The 12,315-nt window shown below is 51.6% G+C and overlaps 1 protein-coding gene across 3 annotated transcripts in view; it reads left to right on the top strand.

Moving 5' to 3' along the window:
• The window catches only part of DHX30 (DEAH (Asp-Glu-Ala-His) box helicase 30), a 44,636-nt gene extending 32,432 nt beyond the window's left edge, over nucleotides 1–12,204 (top strand). For all 3 annotated transcript variants that reach the window (XM_012662453.1, XM_012662376.1, XM_012662523.1), the window contains 16 exons: nucleotides 3,831–4,132; nucleotides 4,562–4,682; nucleotides 5,393–5,542; nucleotides 7,697–7,849; nucleotides 8,175–9,011; nucleotides 9,266–9,341; nucleotides 9,426–9,530; nucleotides 9,780–9,955; nucleotides 10,144–10,350; nucleotides 10,441–10,522; nucleotides 10,601–10,794; nucleotides 10,913–11,072; nucleotides 11,202–11,359; nucleotides 11,462–11,565; nucleotides 11,643–11,782; nucleotides 11,878–12,204. In XM_012662453.1, the coding sequence (XP_012517907.1) occupies nucleotides 3,831–4,132; nucleotides 4,562–4,682; nucleotides 5,393–5,542; nucleotides 7,697–7,849; nucleotides 8,175–9,011; nucleotides 9,266–9,341; nucleotides 9,426–9,530; nucleotides 9,780–9,955; nucleotides 10,144–10,350; nucleotides 10,441–10,522; nucleotides 10,601–10,794; nucleotides 10,913–11,072; nucleotides 11,202–11,359; nucleotides 11,462–11,565; nucleotides 11,643–11,782; nucleotides 11,878–12,131 (3,219 nt within the window). In that variant the 3' untranslated portion in view covers nucleotides 12,132–12,204. The remainder of the gene's footprint in view (nucleotides 1–3,830; nucleotides 4,133–4,561; nucleotides 4,683–5,392; nucleotides 5,543–7,696; nucleotides 7,850–8,174; nucleotides 9,012–9,265; nucleotides 9,342–9,425; nucleotides 9,531–9,779; nucleotides 9,956–10,143; nucleotides 10,351–10,440; nucleotides 10,523–10,600; nucleotides 10,795–10,912; nucleotides 11,073–11,201; nucleotides 11,360–11,461; nucleotides 11,566–11,642; nucleotides 11,783–11,877) is intronic.
• Nucleotides 12,205–12,315: the final 111 nt, after the last annotated feature.

A 12,315-nucleotide genomic window follows, 5' to 3' on the forward strand; every position in this document is an offset into this window, starting at 1 on the left:
GGGTCTCGCTCTTGTTCAGGCTGGTCTTGAACTCCTGAGCTCAAACAATCCGCCCGCCTCAGCCTCCCAGAATGCTAGGATTACAGGCGTGAGCCACCGCGCCCGGCCCTAGTGTTTTCTATATATAAGATCATGTCACCTGCAAACAAGGCTAACTTTACTTCTTCTTTTCCAATTTGGATGCCTTTTATTTATTTATTTTTTTTCCTTATCTGATTGCTCTTGCTGGTACTTCTAGTACTATGTTGAAAAGAAGTGGTGAGAGTAGCCACAGGACATTTAACAATGTCCAGAGACATTTTTAGTGGCTACAACTGGAGAAGTGCTACTGGCAACTAGGAGATAGAGGCCAGGAATGCTTCTAACTATCCTGCAATGCACAGGACGGCCCTCTACAGCAAAATTATCTGCTCCAAAACAGTAAATAGTGCTGAAGTTGGGAAATCCTTCTCTGCCTGGATGTTTAAAGGCACTTTAAACCCAGCCTGTCCGAAGCAAGCCATTATCTCATTCATGGTAACCCCATCCCTTTCCCTATTTTTCGTCCATGCTCATAGTCTCTTTTTTTTTAATTGTAAAATATACATAATATAAAATTGACCATCTTAATGATTTTAAAGTGTACAGGTCAGTACTGTAACTGCATTCACATTGTTGTACAACCAGTCTCTAGAACTTTTTCATTCTGCAAAAGTGAAACTCTGTACCCATTGAAATACAATTCCCCATCTCCCCTCCCCTCCCCTGGCAGCCACCATTCTGCTTTCTGTCTCTTATGAGAATTTGACTGCTGTAGATAGCTCATGTAAGTGGAATCATACAATATTTGTCCTTTTGTGACTGGCTAATTTCACTTGGCATAATGTCCCAAAGTTTCATGCATGTTGTAGTGTGTGTCAGAGTTTTCCTTCTAAGGCTGAATTAATATTCCATTGTATGTATATACCACGTTTTGCTTATCCATTCATCAGCCAGTGGACAGCTGGGTGCTTCCACGTTTTAGCAGTTGTGAATAATGCTGCCATGAACATGGGTGTGCAAACATTTCTTTGAGACCCTGCTTTCAATTCCTTTGGGTAAAATGCCCAGAAGTAGAATTGCTGGAGTCATATAGTAATTGTACATTTGTTTTTTTAGGAACCACCCAAACTGTTTTCCACAATGGGTGCATTATTTTACTTTCCTACCAATATGCAAAAGAGTTCCAGTTTCTCCACATCCTTGGTAATGCTTGTTAGTTTTTGTTTTTTATTTTATTTTTTTTAAGTGGGACCTGTACTCGTATTTTTTGTATTTTTATGATAATAGCTATCCTAATTGGTGTGAGGTGATAACTCATTGTGGTTATAGGAGGTTTTTTTTTTTTTTTTTTTTTTTTTTAGGAGTTCTTTATTCTGGAACTCAGCCTTTTATTCCCTAATACCTGTACCCATAGTTTTTCAGCTTTTCTCTTTTCCCCAGACTAGATGCATTTGGTAAGCATTACCCTTATGCTTGCTTAGTGTGTGGTGCTGGCAAGAGGTAACTGAGAGTGCTCCAAGAGCAGCCACAGCCCACAGGGCTGTTGTCTACATAAGGAAATAAACACACCTCAGCTTCCTGAAGAGAATAGGCTTATTCTTGAAGAATGATCCTTGCCAGGGACCAGGGATGGGGCAGAAACTCAAGACATAGGCCACAGAGGCATGAAGCCAGGGTGTATATGATCAGCTGTGAGGAGTGTGAGCATGGGTCTTTGTGCTGGGCCATGGAATAGACAGGCAGAAGCCAGAACACCAGGGCCTTAGATGTCACAGGTGGGACTTCTGATTTGATCCTGTGGGCTACTGACTGGTAGTAATTGATAGACTGACACTGCCAAGTTTTAGGAAAGGTCATTGACAGCAGTAGTATTGACAAGACTAGAGACAAAAGAGAATGCCAGTAGCAGCAGTGGAGGGGGTTTCTTCAAGGGGTATTAAAGAGATTGGAGAAACCTGAGCCAGTAAAAGGGGCTCTTGGAGAGCAGCTGGTCGAAGAGAATAGTAGCTAGCTAGCATTCATTGTATGTAAAGTTCCGAGGGGCAAGCAGGGCATTCAGCAGGAACAGCAGGGAGCCTGTGAGGGTGGGAAGAGTGATTGTCAAGGCTGACCTGCTAGGGAAGCCCCAGGGCAGGGAGGCTTGGATTGGTTTTCTGTCTAACCAGATGCTTCCTTGTCAGAAGTGAAGCCTGTGAGGCAGAAGCCTGGCGGCTGAGACCTGGAATGGCACTGGTGCTGCCCCACCCCATGTGTTTGCAGGTGTCTGTGTGGCATGCTGCTGCCCTGTTCTGTTCTGTCACAGAATCCTCCTGTTCTTACACATCTGTTTTTCTCGATGAACTTTAGAATCAATTTTGTCAAATGCCTAAGAAACCTATCTAGACTTTGATTGGAATTATGTTCAAATTATGGGTTAATTCAGGAGGCTTTTGCCTCCCCACACGTAAATGTTCTCCCATCCAGGAACATAGGTCTCCCTGGATTTATATCCTTTTGCCAAGTTTTGTACTTTAAGAAAAAAAATACAAGTCTGTACCTTTCTTAAGTTCATCTTAGGTAGATTATGGTTTTTGTTGCTGTTGTGAATAGAATTTTTAAAAATTACATATAATTATTTCAGAAACCTAAGGAAAGAGTCTTGGGAAGGCTGTGGTCACTCCTCAGCTTGTCATGAGTCTGACTGGACTGAAACCTCACAGTTGAGAGGTTCCTGGCCTGTGGCTCCTGTGGTCCACTATCACATGACCCTAATGTCAGAAATCCATTTGACAATTTCATTTTCTTGCTGCCCCTCAGGCTTTGTCACCTTTACCACTGCCAAGTGTAACTTCTTAAACCCGTGCTTTATTCGTAGTCTGCTCCCTGTTCTGCTTCTCACGTATTTCTTTGTTCCTTAGACCCCTGTCATCTGCATTTCCATTCTGCCTCTTAGATTCTGAGCTTCTTAAGGGCAGGGACCAGGTTTTGTCTATCCTGATGATGCTCAGGTGGCCAGCATGTTACTTTGTACATGCTAGAGACTGAGGAAATGTTTTAGTTGGTATTTTCTGTATAAAAGAATGAAACACTTTAAATAATATTTTTGTATAATGGCTTTAACATTTCAAATTATTTCTGTAGAATGTATTCCCAGCATAGGATTTTTACATCAGAAGTTACATCTGTTTTATGGTATGGGCTATATATTTTCTAATTGTTATGTTTACTGAAGCTTCCTAGATCACTGTGAGAATGTATCTTCTGCTCACTTGTTGCCATATGGGATTTTTTGTCTAAGTAGGTATAAAAATTTACCTTATCGTTTTCTTCTATCATAGTTAGGCATTTTTTGTTTGTTTTTGAGATAATGTCTTGCTTTGTCATCTGGGCTGGAGTACAGTAGCATCATTCACAGCTCACAGCAACCTCAGACTCCTGGCTCAAGCGATCCTCCTGCCTCAGCCTCTGAAGAGCTGGGACTATAGGTGTGGGCCACCACACCTGGCTAATTGTTTTTTTTTTTTTTTGGTAGAGATGGGGTCTCACTATGTTGCCCAGGCTGGTCTCAAACTCCTGGCCTCAAGCAATCTTCCTGCTTCAGCCTCCCAAAGTACTGGAATTATAGGTGTAAGGCGCCATGCCCAGCCAGAGCTAGGCATTTTTAAGTGTTTTCTCTATGCCTGGTTCTGGACTTGGGCTTGAAGTAGGTAGACAGATGAAAAATTATGGCTCTATGATATAAGTGACTTATGGTATAGCTGGACACGGCCCAGGTAGACTGAGGTGTGAAGATGTTATGGATCCTTACAACGTTCCTTTTCCCCTGCCAGGGCTGGGGTCTGCTGGGTCCCCGGAACGAACTGTTTGATGCAGCCAAGTACCGAGTGCTAGCTGATCGCTTTGGCTCCCCGGCTGACAGCTGGTGGCGCCCGGAACCTGCCATGCCCCCTACTTCCTGGCGGCAGCTGAATCCTGAGAGCATTCGGCCAGGGGGACCTGGGGGCCTATCCCGCTCTTTGGGCCGGGAGGAAGAGGAGGATGAGGAGGAAGAGCTAGAAGAGGGGACCATAGATGTTACCGACTTCCTGTCCATGACCCAGCAGGACTCCCATACCCAACTCAGGGACTCAAGGTATAGCTGGGGGCTGGGGGATGCAGGAGGCTGGCCGCATCTCAATGTGGGGATGTGTAGATGTTCTCTGCTAGCCTTCTCTGAGATGGGAGGGCACCTGCCCAAATTTTAGCTTGTGTGCCCTATCACTCATTGATGTGTCTGCCCATCCTTGGGGGATGGCCAGCCATGGTCTTGCACTGTGTGGCTGGGCTTTTGCAAAACAGCATAGAGCTCCTTCCTTCTGCTCTTTTATCTGTGTGGGGGAACTGAGGGAGCGTTAGGCGGTGTCTGCAAGAGGATCACAGGCAGAGCAAAGGTGCCCAGTTTCCCATCTGTTTCATGCCTCCTGGTTGCAGTGTCCTAGCCCCTGTGACTCACAGCTTCAGGGGAAATTAATTGGCCTGGGAAGAAAGACAACTTTTTCACCTAAACTTTTGGTCCTCTCAGGGGGGGTTCCTTTGAAATGACAGATGATGACAGTGCTATTAGGGCTCTGACCCAGTTTCCACTTCCCAAGAACCTTCTGGCCAAGGTGATTCAGATTGCAACGTCATCCTCCACAGCTAAGGTGAGTTGGGTCTTCTAGAAGTGTGTGGGTGGGGAGCTTGTTCAGTCGTGTCTGGTGTTCCCCAAAGACGGGCCTGGGAGAACAGAGGGGGCTTGTTTACCCAGCCCACATCTAGGGGAACTGGGGGAGCTCCGGGTTCCTAGATAGTGAAGCAGTAGAGAACAGCACAGGAGTCCAGCTGCAGGAGCACAGGGAGGGGGCTGGGGACTGCAGGAGTGGAAGACTCATGTCTGTTCAGGGTGGTGGGTTGTCAGTGGGGAGCAGGTTAGAGGTGTGGGTGGCTGTCTTGCTGAGGTATGAATTTCTTTGTTGCTGCCAGGCTAAGGGGCTTTGGTTAATTAACACAGAACTTCTGTCCAGAAGCTCCCTGAGGATGTGCCTGGTTTTAGCTTATGCTGACAGCTTCAACCACAGCTGCTGTGAAGGTGCTGAGAGGACAGGGAAATAGGAGGGCAGGTAGTGCCATAGCTCAGACACCATCGTCTGCTGTGGAATTCGAGGTACGGCAGGAGAAGCAAGCTTAGACTAGGGTGCCCAGCCCCATGGGCCCTGCTTCTGGCTGTAGAGCAGCACTTCTAGTGTGGCTTATGCTTGGCACCTGGGGAGATGGTGGTTGATTCCATCTCTGGATTCTCTGACATTTTGAAAATGCCACAAGTCTCTTTTCCTTCCCTGCCTTTTCATAACCATCTCCCTTGCCTTCCACATAGAACCTCATGCAGTTCCACACGGTGGGCACCAAGACCAAGCTGTCTACACTCACTCTGCTCTGGCCCTGTCCTATGACCTTTGTGGCCAAAGGGCGCCGCAAAGCAGAAGCTGAGAATAAGGCGGCAGCCTTAGCCTGCAAGAAACTGAAGGTGAGTCTGGGGGATCCCTAGTATGATGCATGAAGATGTCTTGGAGCTCCCCTCTACCTGTGGCAAATTGGTCCGCTTTTCTAGGAAATGAAACCTACCACATCAGGCCTTTGGCCTGGGTAAAATTATCTGGCGTCCAAGCCTTGTTATTAGGCTCTGTGGCTACTGTTCCCATGAATTCTCCAGAGTCCTCTTGTAGGTGCTTTGCCTGTGGGCTCAGCCTTTTCAACAGTGTTGGCCAGAACCTGGGTAAAGCCAGAAGGAGACTTGCTTGTCATTCTGAATGGCATAAAGCTAAGAGGGGTGGTGCCTGTGTTGAGACGCAGACCTGGTGCCCAGAAAGATTCTGATAGCTTGGGCTTTGTGGCCAATATGAGTAATATGGCTTGTATGTGGGATGAAGACTGAGGAAGCAGTCAACATCAAAGTGAACAACATCTGGCAGTTTGCTTGAAGAGACTCTGGAGTTAGCTGATGCCATAGTAGTGGGGCTTAGCATTGTGCCTGACTGCCTGAGAAGTTAGTAGTCTGAACCCAGGTCAGTGAGGGTTTTGTGTGCAGAACAGAGAGAAATAGGCCCTGCTTTACTCTGACTGGGGAGGTGTACCTTTGATGCATTTGGCTCTGGGAACCACATTTTATTTTAATTTTTTGAGACAGTCTCTGTCACCCTGGGTAGAGTGCAGTGGCATCATCCTAGCTCACAGCAACCTCAAACTCCTGGGCTCAAATGATCCTCCTGCCTCATCCTCCCAAGTAGGTGGGACTACAGGTGCATACCATGATGCCTGGCTAATTTTTCTATTTTTAGTAGAGACGGGGTCATGCTCTTGCTCAGGCTAGTCTCGGACTCCTGAGCTCAAGAGATCCTCTCGCCTTGGCCTCGCAGAGTGCTAGGATTACAGGTGTGAGCCACGGCACCTGGCCCAAGGGAACCACATTTTAGACATAGCTTATGGTGAGAGGTAACAGAACCTGGAGAAAGAAGAGGAAGGCAGGATAGGCAAGTGGTGAGAGAGAAGAGGGAATGGATAACACTGCCTATGGCCCAGGAGGGCAGAAGTAGGACTGATAGGTAGAACTTTGAGTTCTGAATTTTAGCTTAATGTACAAGCACCGATGATCAGAAGCATCTTAGCGTGGGAGAGGCCAGGCCAGCTTCCAGTTGGCAGCAGTGTTGAGAGAGAAGCTGGGTGGCACATGTCAGGCTGCCAGGGAAAACCCATGAAGTCCTGGGGGTTGGTGGCGGGGAGCCTGTTCCCCCAGCAGGGAGGCTGTGTTGGCACCTCCCTTGGTACAGGGACTAGGTCCCTCTCCTTTATAGCTCGTGGGGCTAGCAAATCCAGAAGAAGGGGATTGGTTCCTTTTGGAGGAGAGACTTCTTTAAGGTGGGAGTGTTTGATCTGGGCTGTCGTGGGTCAACAGGGTCCAGACATTACAGGTGACACAAGACTATAGCCAAAAGTGACTATGGTTTTACCCATTTGCCTGAGGCATTGGAATACCTTGTTTTATCTCTAGTGAGGTAGCTTAGGCACGTAGGGAAGATAGTGTTTTCATTCCAGTGGCTTGTTTTAAATTTATCAAGTTGCATTAATAGACATTTACAGGAAATTGTATGTCCATCTATATATGATGAGGTCATAGATGGGACAGGTGCCATGCAGAGACCAGGAAGTGGGGTGGCAGTCTACCTGAAGGATCAGGGTTGGGAGGCTTTGGTGAGGCAGCAAAGGCAGAGGGCGTCTGTATAGTGTGTCACTGAGGGCCTGGCCCAGCTGGTCTCAGACGTACATGCTGGGAATTTGTGGCGGTGAGATTGGCCCTATTGGGTATTGTTGGGGACTCCAGCTGCACAGGGTGAGGTTTCTCATAAGGGGCACCACCCCTGTTAGAGCTCTTCTGCTCTAACACATCAGGTTTAGCTTTTCTTGAATTAATTTTAACTAGTTTATTTAAAAAAATTATTTTGTCGAGATTTACATTTTCCCAGTTCCTAATTATTCCTTCCTTCACCATGTCCACCAAAAACCAAAATCTTGTAGAAAAAAGAGTCTGCTCTGCACAAGTTCTCTCTTGGAGCTCCTGAGCCTGTCTAGGCCAGTTCCTGGGGAGACCAGAGCATAGACTGAGCCATACATGTCCCCTCGGCAGAGCCTGGGCCTGGTGGACAGGAACAATGAGCCGCTTACCCATGCCATGTACAACCTGGCCTCCTTGCGAGAGCTGGGTGAGACCCAGCGCCGACCATGTACCATCCAGGTGCCTGAGCCCATCCTGCGCAAGATAGAGACCTTCTTGAATCATGTAAGAGGGCCCCGCCAACATCTTTCCCTGCCCTGCCCCAAACCCCATAGTCTGTCTCCATCTTCTCTAGACTGATGGCCTCCACCTGCGACAGGCACTAGTAACTCCCCATTTTCCCTACTGAGGATGGAGCCTGGGATCCCCCTGTCCTGAGCAGCCCAGTCTTGCACACGAGGGTCCCAGGGCAGTCACGGACTGAGTCCTCTGCCCAGCAGGTTGGGCCATAACATCTGACGCAGGTGAATCCTGTGGAGGGGCTGGTTGTACGTGAATGAGGAAGATGGTATTTCTCTTTCACTATTTTGCTTGCCTCCCCGCCCCCCAGTACCCCGTCGACAGTTCATGGACCTCCCCAGAGCTCCGGCTGCAAAGCGATGACATCTTGCCCTTGGGCAAGGACTCAGGGCCCCTGAGTGACCCTATCACAGGCAAGCCCTACATGCCCCTGTCAGAAGCAGAGGAGGTGCGTCTGAGCCAGAGCCTGTTAGAGCTGTGGCGGCGGCGAGGGCCCGTCTGGCAGGAGGTTCCTCAGCTACCTGTGGACCCACATCGGGATACCATTCTCAGTGCCATTGAGCAGCACCCGGTGGTGGTCATTTCTGGGGACACAGGCTGTGGGAAGACCACACGCATCCCCCAGCTGCTCCTGGAGCGCTATGTGACCGAGGGCCGCGGTGCCCGCTGCAATGTGATCATCACCCAACCTCGCCGCATCTCGGCTGTGTCTGTGGCACAGCGGGTCAGCCATGAACTGGGCCCTTCCTTGCGCCGGAACGTGGGCTTCCAGGTGCGGTTGGAAAGCAAGCCCCCTGCCCGAGGTGGGGCCCTGCTCTTCTGCACTGTGGGTATCCTGCTGCGGAAGCTGCAGAGCAACCCCAGCCTGGAGGGCGTGAGCCACGTCATCGTGGACGAGGTACATGAGCGGGACGTGAACACAGACTTCCTGCTGATTCTGCTCAAGGGCCTGCAGCGGCTCAACCCAGCCCTGCGGCTGGTGCTCATGAGTGCCACGGGGGATAATGAGCGCTTCTCCCGCTACTTTGGTGGCTGCCCGGTCATCAAGGTGCCTGGCTTCATGTACCCTGTCAAGGAGCACTACTTGGAGGACATCCTGGCCAAGCTGGGCAAGCACCAATACCCACACCGGCACCGGCACCATGAGGTGAGGGATGCTCCCGCCCCATTCCACCCAGGGCTCTGGCCTTTCCTCTGTGGATTCCCCTCCTCCCTGTCCCTGTGGCTTGGTGGCCTCAGTTTCCTTGATAGAAACGGGGGAATAATCACGCCTGCGTGGCAAGTATGTGAGGATTGGAGTTGACATGTCAAGTGGCTCCGTCTCACTGAGTCACGGTGGCTGTGTCCTATGCACGACCTCTTACCCTGTGCTGTGACTGTGGCCTCTCTCCCCCACCCCAGTCTGAGGATGAATGTGCACTGGATTTGGACCTCGTGACTGATCTGGTTCTGCACATCGATGCCCATGGGGAACCAGGTGGGTGCTTCCCCCTCGGCCCCGTGCCCACCCTGACCCCCACGTGCAGGAGCATTGGCTCATGCCTGCAGGGCCCCTTTACAGGTGGGATCCTGTGCTTCCTGCCTGGTTGGCAGGAGATCAAAGGAGTGCAGCAACGCCTCCAGGAGGCCCTGGGCATACACGAGAGCAAGTACCTCATCCTGCCAGGTGAGAGCCCGGGTATAAGGAATGATGCATCCCCAGAAATGAGTCTTGCCCTCTGTCCTGGGGACTGACCCCACTGGGACTCAGGGGGCCCAGGTTTTTGACCAAGCTTCACTACTTTTCATTGGACATGTTATTTATCTGGGCCTCAGTTTCATCGAAATGGGGTCAAAATTCTTGCCCTGCCTTCCTCCCAGGGGGTGGTTTTGGTGGAAGCAGCGCACATAACCAGTGTGTCTTGCTGCCCACCAGTGCACTCCAACATCCCCATGATGGACCAGAAGGCCATATTCCAGCAGCCTCCAATTGGGGTGCGCAAGATTGTCTTGGCCACCAATATTGCTGAGACCTCCATCACGGTCAATGACATTGTGCACGTAGTGGACAGCGGTCTGCACAAGGAGGAACGCTACGACCTGAAGACCAAGGTGGCCCCAGCCCAGATCTGCCTTAGACCTGCTTTGTGTGTCCCAAGAAGGCCATACTTGTAGGGTCTCAGTGTCCCTGTTTTGGTTGGGGGTTGGCTGGTGGCTGGTGAAGGGTTATTTGAGATGTGGGGAAACACTGAGGAAGGCCTGTGACGTCTGTGTTGCTGCTCACCTGTACCCTCTCCCAGGTGTCCTGCCTGGAGACGGTGTGGGTGTCAAGAGCAAATGTGATCCAGCGCCGGGGCCGGGCGGGCCGCTGCCAGTCAGGCTTTGCCTACCATTTATTCCCACGAAGCCGGCTGGAGAAAATGGTCCCTTTCCAAGTGCCAGAGATCCTGCGCACGCCCCTTGAGAACCTGGTGCTGCAAGCCAAAATCCACATGCCTGAGAAGACGGTGCGGCAGGGGCAGGGCAGGGCAGGGCCAGGCCTAGGGAACAGACTGGTGGGAAGCAGGCTCATGGCGGGCTCTGGCTTGTTCTTGTAGGCAGTGGAGTTCCTCTCCAAGGCTGTGGACAGTCCAAACATCAAGGCAGTAGATGAGGCCGTGATCTTGCTCCAGGAGATCGGTGAGTGGGGGCCGGGCTGGGCTGGGCTGGGCTGGGGAGTGGCTCTCAAGGTTGCGGCTGACAGCTGAGCTGTTGCAGGGGTACTGGACCAGCGGGAGTACCTGACCACCCTGGGGCAGCGCCTGGCCCACATCTCCACCGACCCCCGGCTGGCCAAGGCCATAGTGTTGGCTGCCATCTTCCGTTGCCTGCACCCGCTGCTGGTGGTCGTTTCCTGCCTCACCCGGGACCCGTTCAGCAGCAGCTTGCAGAACCGGGCGGAGGTGGACAAGGTTAGATCTAGTCCCTTCCCGTAGCCCTCTGGCTCTCCTTTCCGACCCTCCATCATACACTGTCCTAAAGGGCCTCCTCTGGCCCCTCCCCTGTGACCTGGGTACCTTCTTTTCCCAGGTAAAGGCACTGTTGAGCCATGACAGTGGCAGTGACCACCTGGCCTTCGTGCGGGCTGTAGCTGGCTGGGAGGAGGTGCTGCGTTGGCAGGACCGCAGCTCCCGGGAGAACTACCTAGAGGAAAACCTGCTGTATGCGCCCAGCCTGCGCTTCATCCACGGTCAGCTGCCACCCACACCTGGTCTCCTCCTGAGCCCCTTATGTCGTTCTGCCCATATTGGCTGCCTGTCACCCCTGCCAGTGTTGTGGCCAGGGGGCCCCAGGTTTACTGTGCACTTTGCCTTCCCAGGACTCATCAAGCAGTTCTCTGAGAACATTTATGAGGCTTTCCTGGTGGGCAAACCCTCAGACTGCACTCTGGCCTCTGCCCAGTGCAATGAGTACAGTGAAGAAGAGGAGCTGGTGAAGGGCGTGTTGATGGCTGGTCTCTATCCCAACCTCATCCAGGTGCTGCCTCCAGGAGGGAGTAGGAGTTGACCAGGTCCCAGCCTCCTTCCTTGTACCCAGCTCCTTGCTCAGCCTCACTCACCTTTTTCTCCATTCCTGCAGGTGAGGCAGGGCAAGGTCACCCGGCAGGGGAAGTTCAAGCCCAACAGTGTCACATACAGGACCAAATCAGGCAACATCCTGCTGCACAAGTCGACCATTAACAGGTGGGGGGCAGGCAGGACTGGATTGGGTAGCTGGGAAGGGCCAGAAGGGTGGCCTCACTTGGCTCTGTATTCCCTAGGGAGGCCACGCGGTTACGGAGCCGATGGCTGACGTATTTCATGGCGGTCAAGTCCAATGGCAGCGTCTTCGTCCGGGATTCCTCCCAGGTGCACCCACTAGCTGTGCTGCTTCTGACGGACGGGGATGTGCACATCCGTGGTGGGTACCTGCAGGCCTTCTACCCCCACTGCTCTGTGTCCTGCTGCTCAGGGTGGCCTCATCTAGGCTCCTCACCGTCTTTTCTGTTCCCCCAGATGATGGGCGCCGGGCCACCATCTCCCTGAGTGACAGTGACCTGCTGCGGCTGGAGGGCGACTCACGCACAGTGCGGCTGCTGAGGGAGCTGCGTCGGGCCCTGGGCCGCATGGTGGAGCGGAGCCTGCGCAGCGAGCTGGCTGCACTTCCCCCCAGCGTGCAGCAGGAGCACGGGCAGCTGCTTGCACTGCTGGCAGAGCTGCTGAGAGGACCCTGTGGCAGCTTTGACGTGCGCAAGACAGCTGACGACTGAGCCCTGCTTCTGCTGGGGCTATGTACAGAGTGCAAATGTTTATTTAAAATAAAGTTCTATTTATCCCTTGTGAGCATTGCTATCCACTAGGGGCTCCTCTCTCAGGGCCTCAGCACTCTGGGCCACAGGTCCCCAAACCAAGAGGAAGAAAAAGGAAGGTATAGATGGGAGAGACTAAGATGCT

Source organism: Propithecus coquereli, unplaced genomic scaffold (genome assembly GCF_000956105.1).
Source record: "Propithecus coquereli isolate 6110/MARCELLA unplaced genomic scaffold, Pcoq_1.0 Scaffold1, whole genome shotgun sequence".
Classification (NCBI taxonomy): domain Eukaryota; kingdom Metazoa; phylum Chordata; class Mammalia; order Primates; family Indriidae; genus Propithecus; species Propithecus coquereli.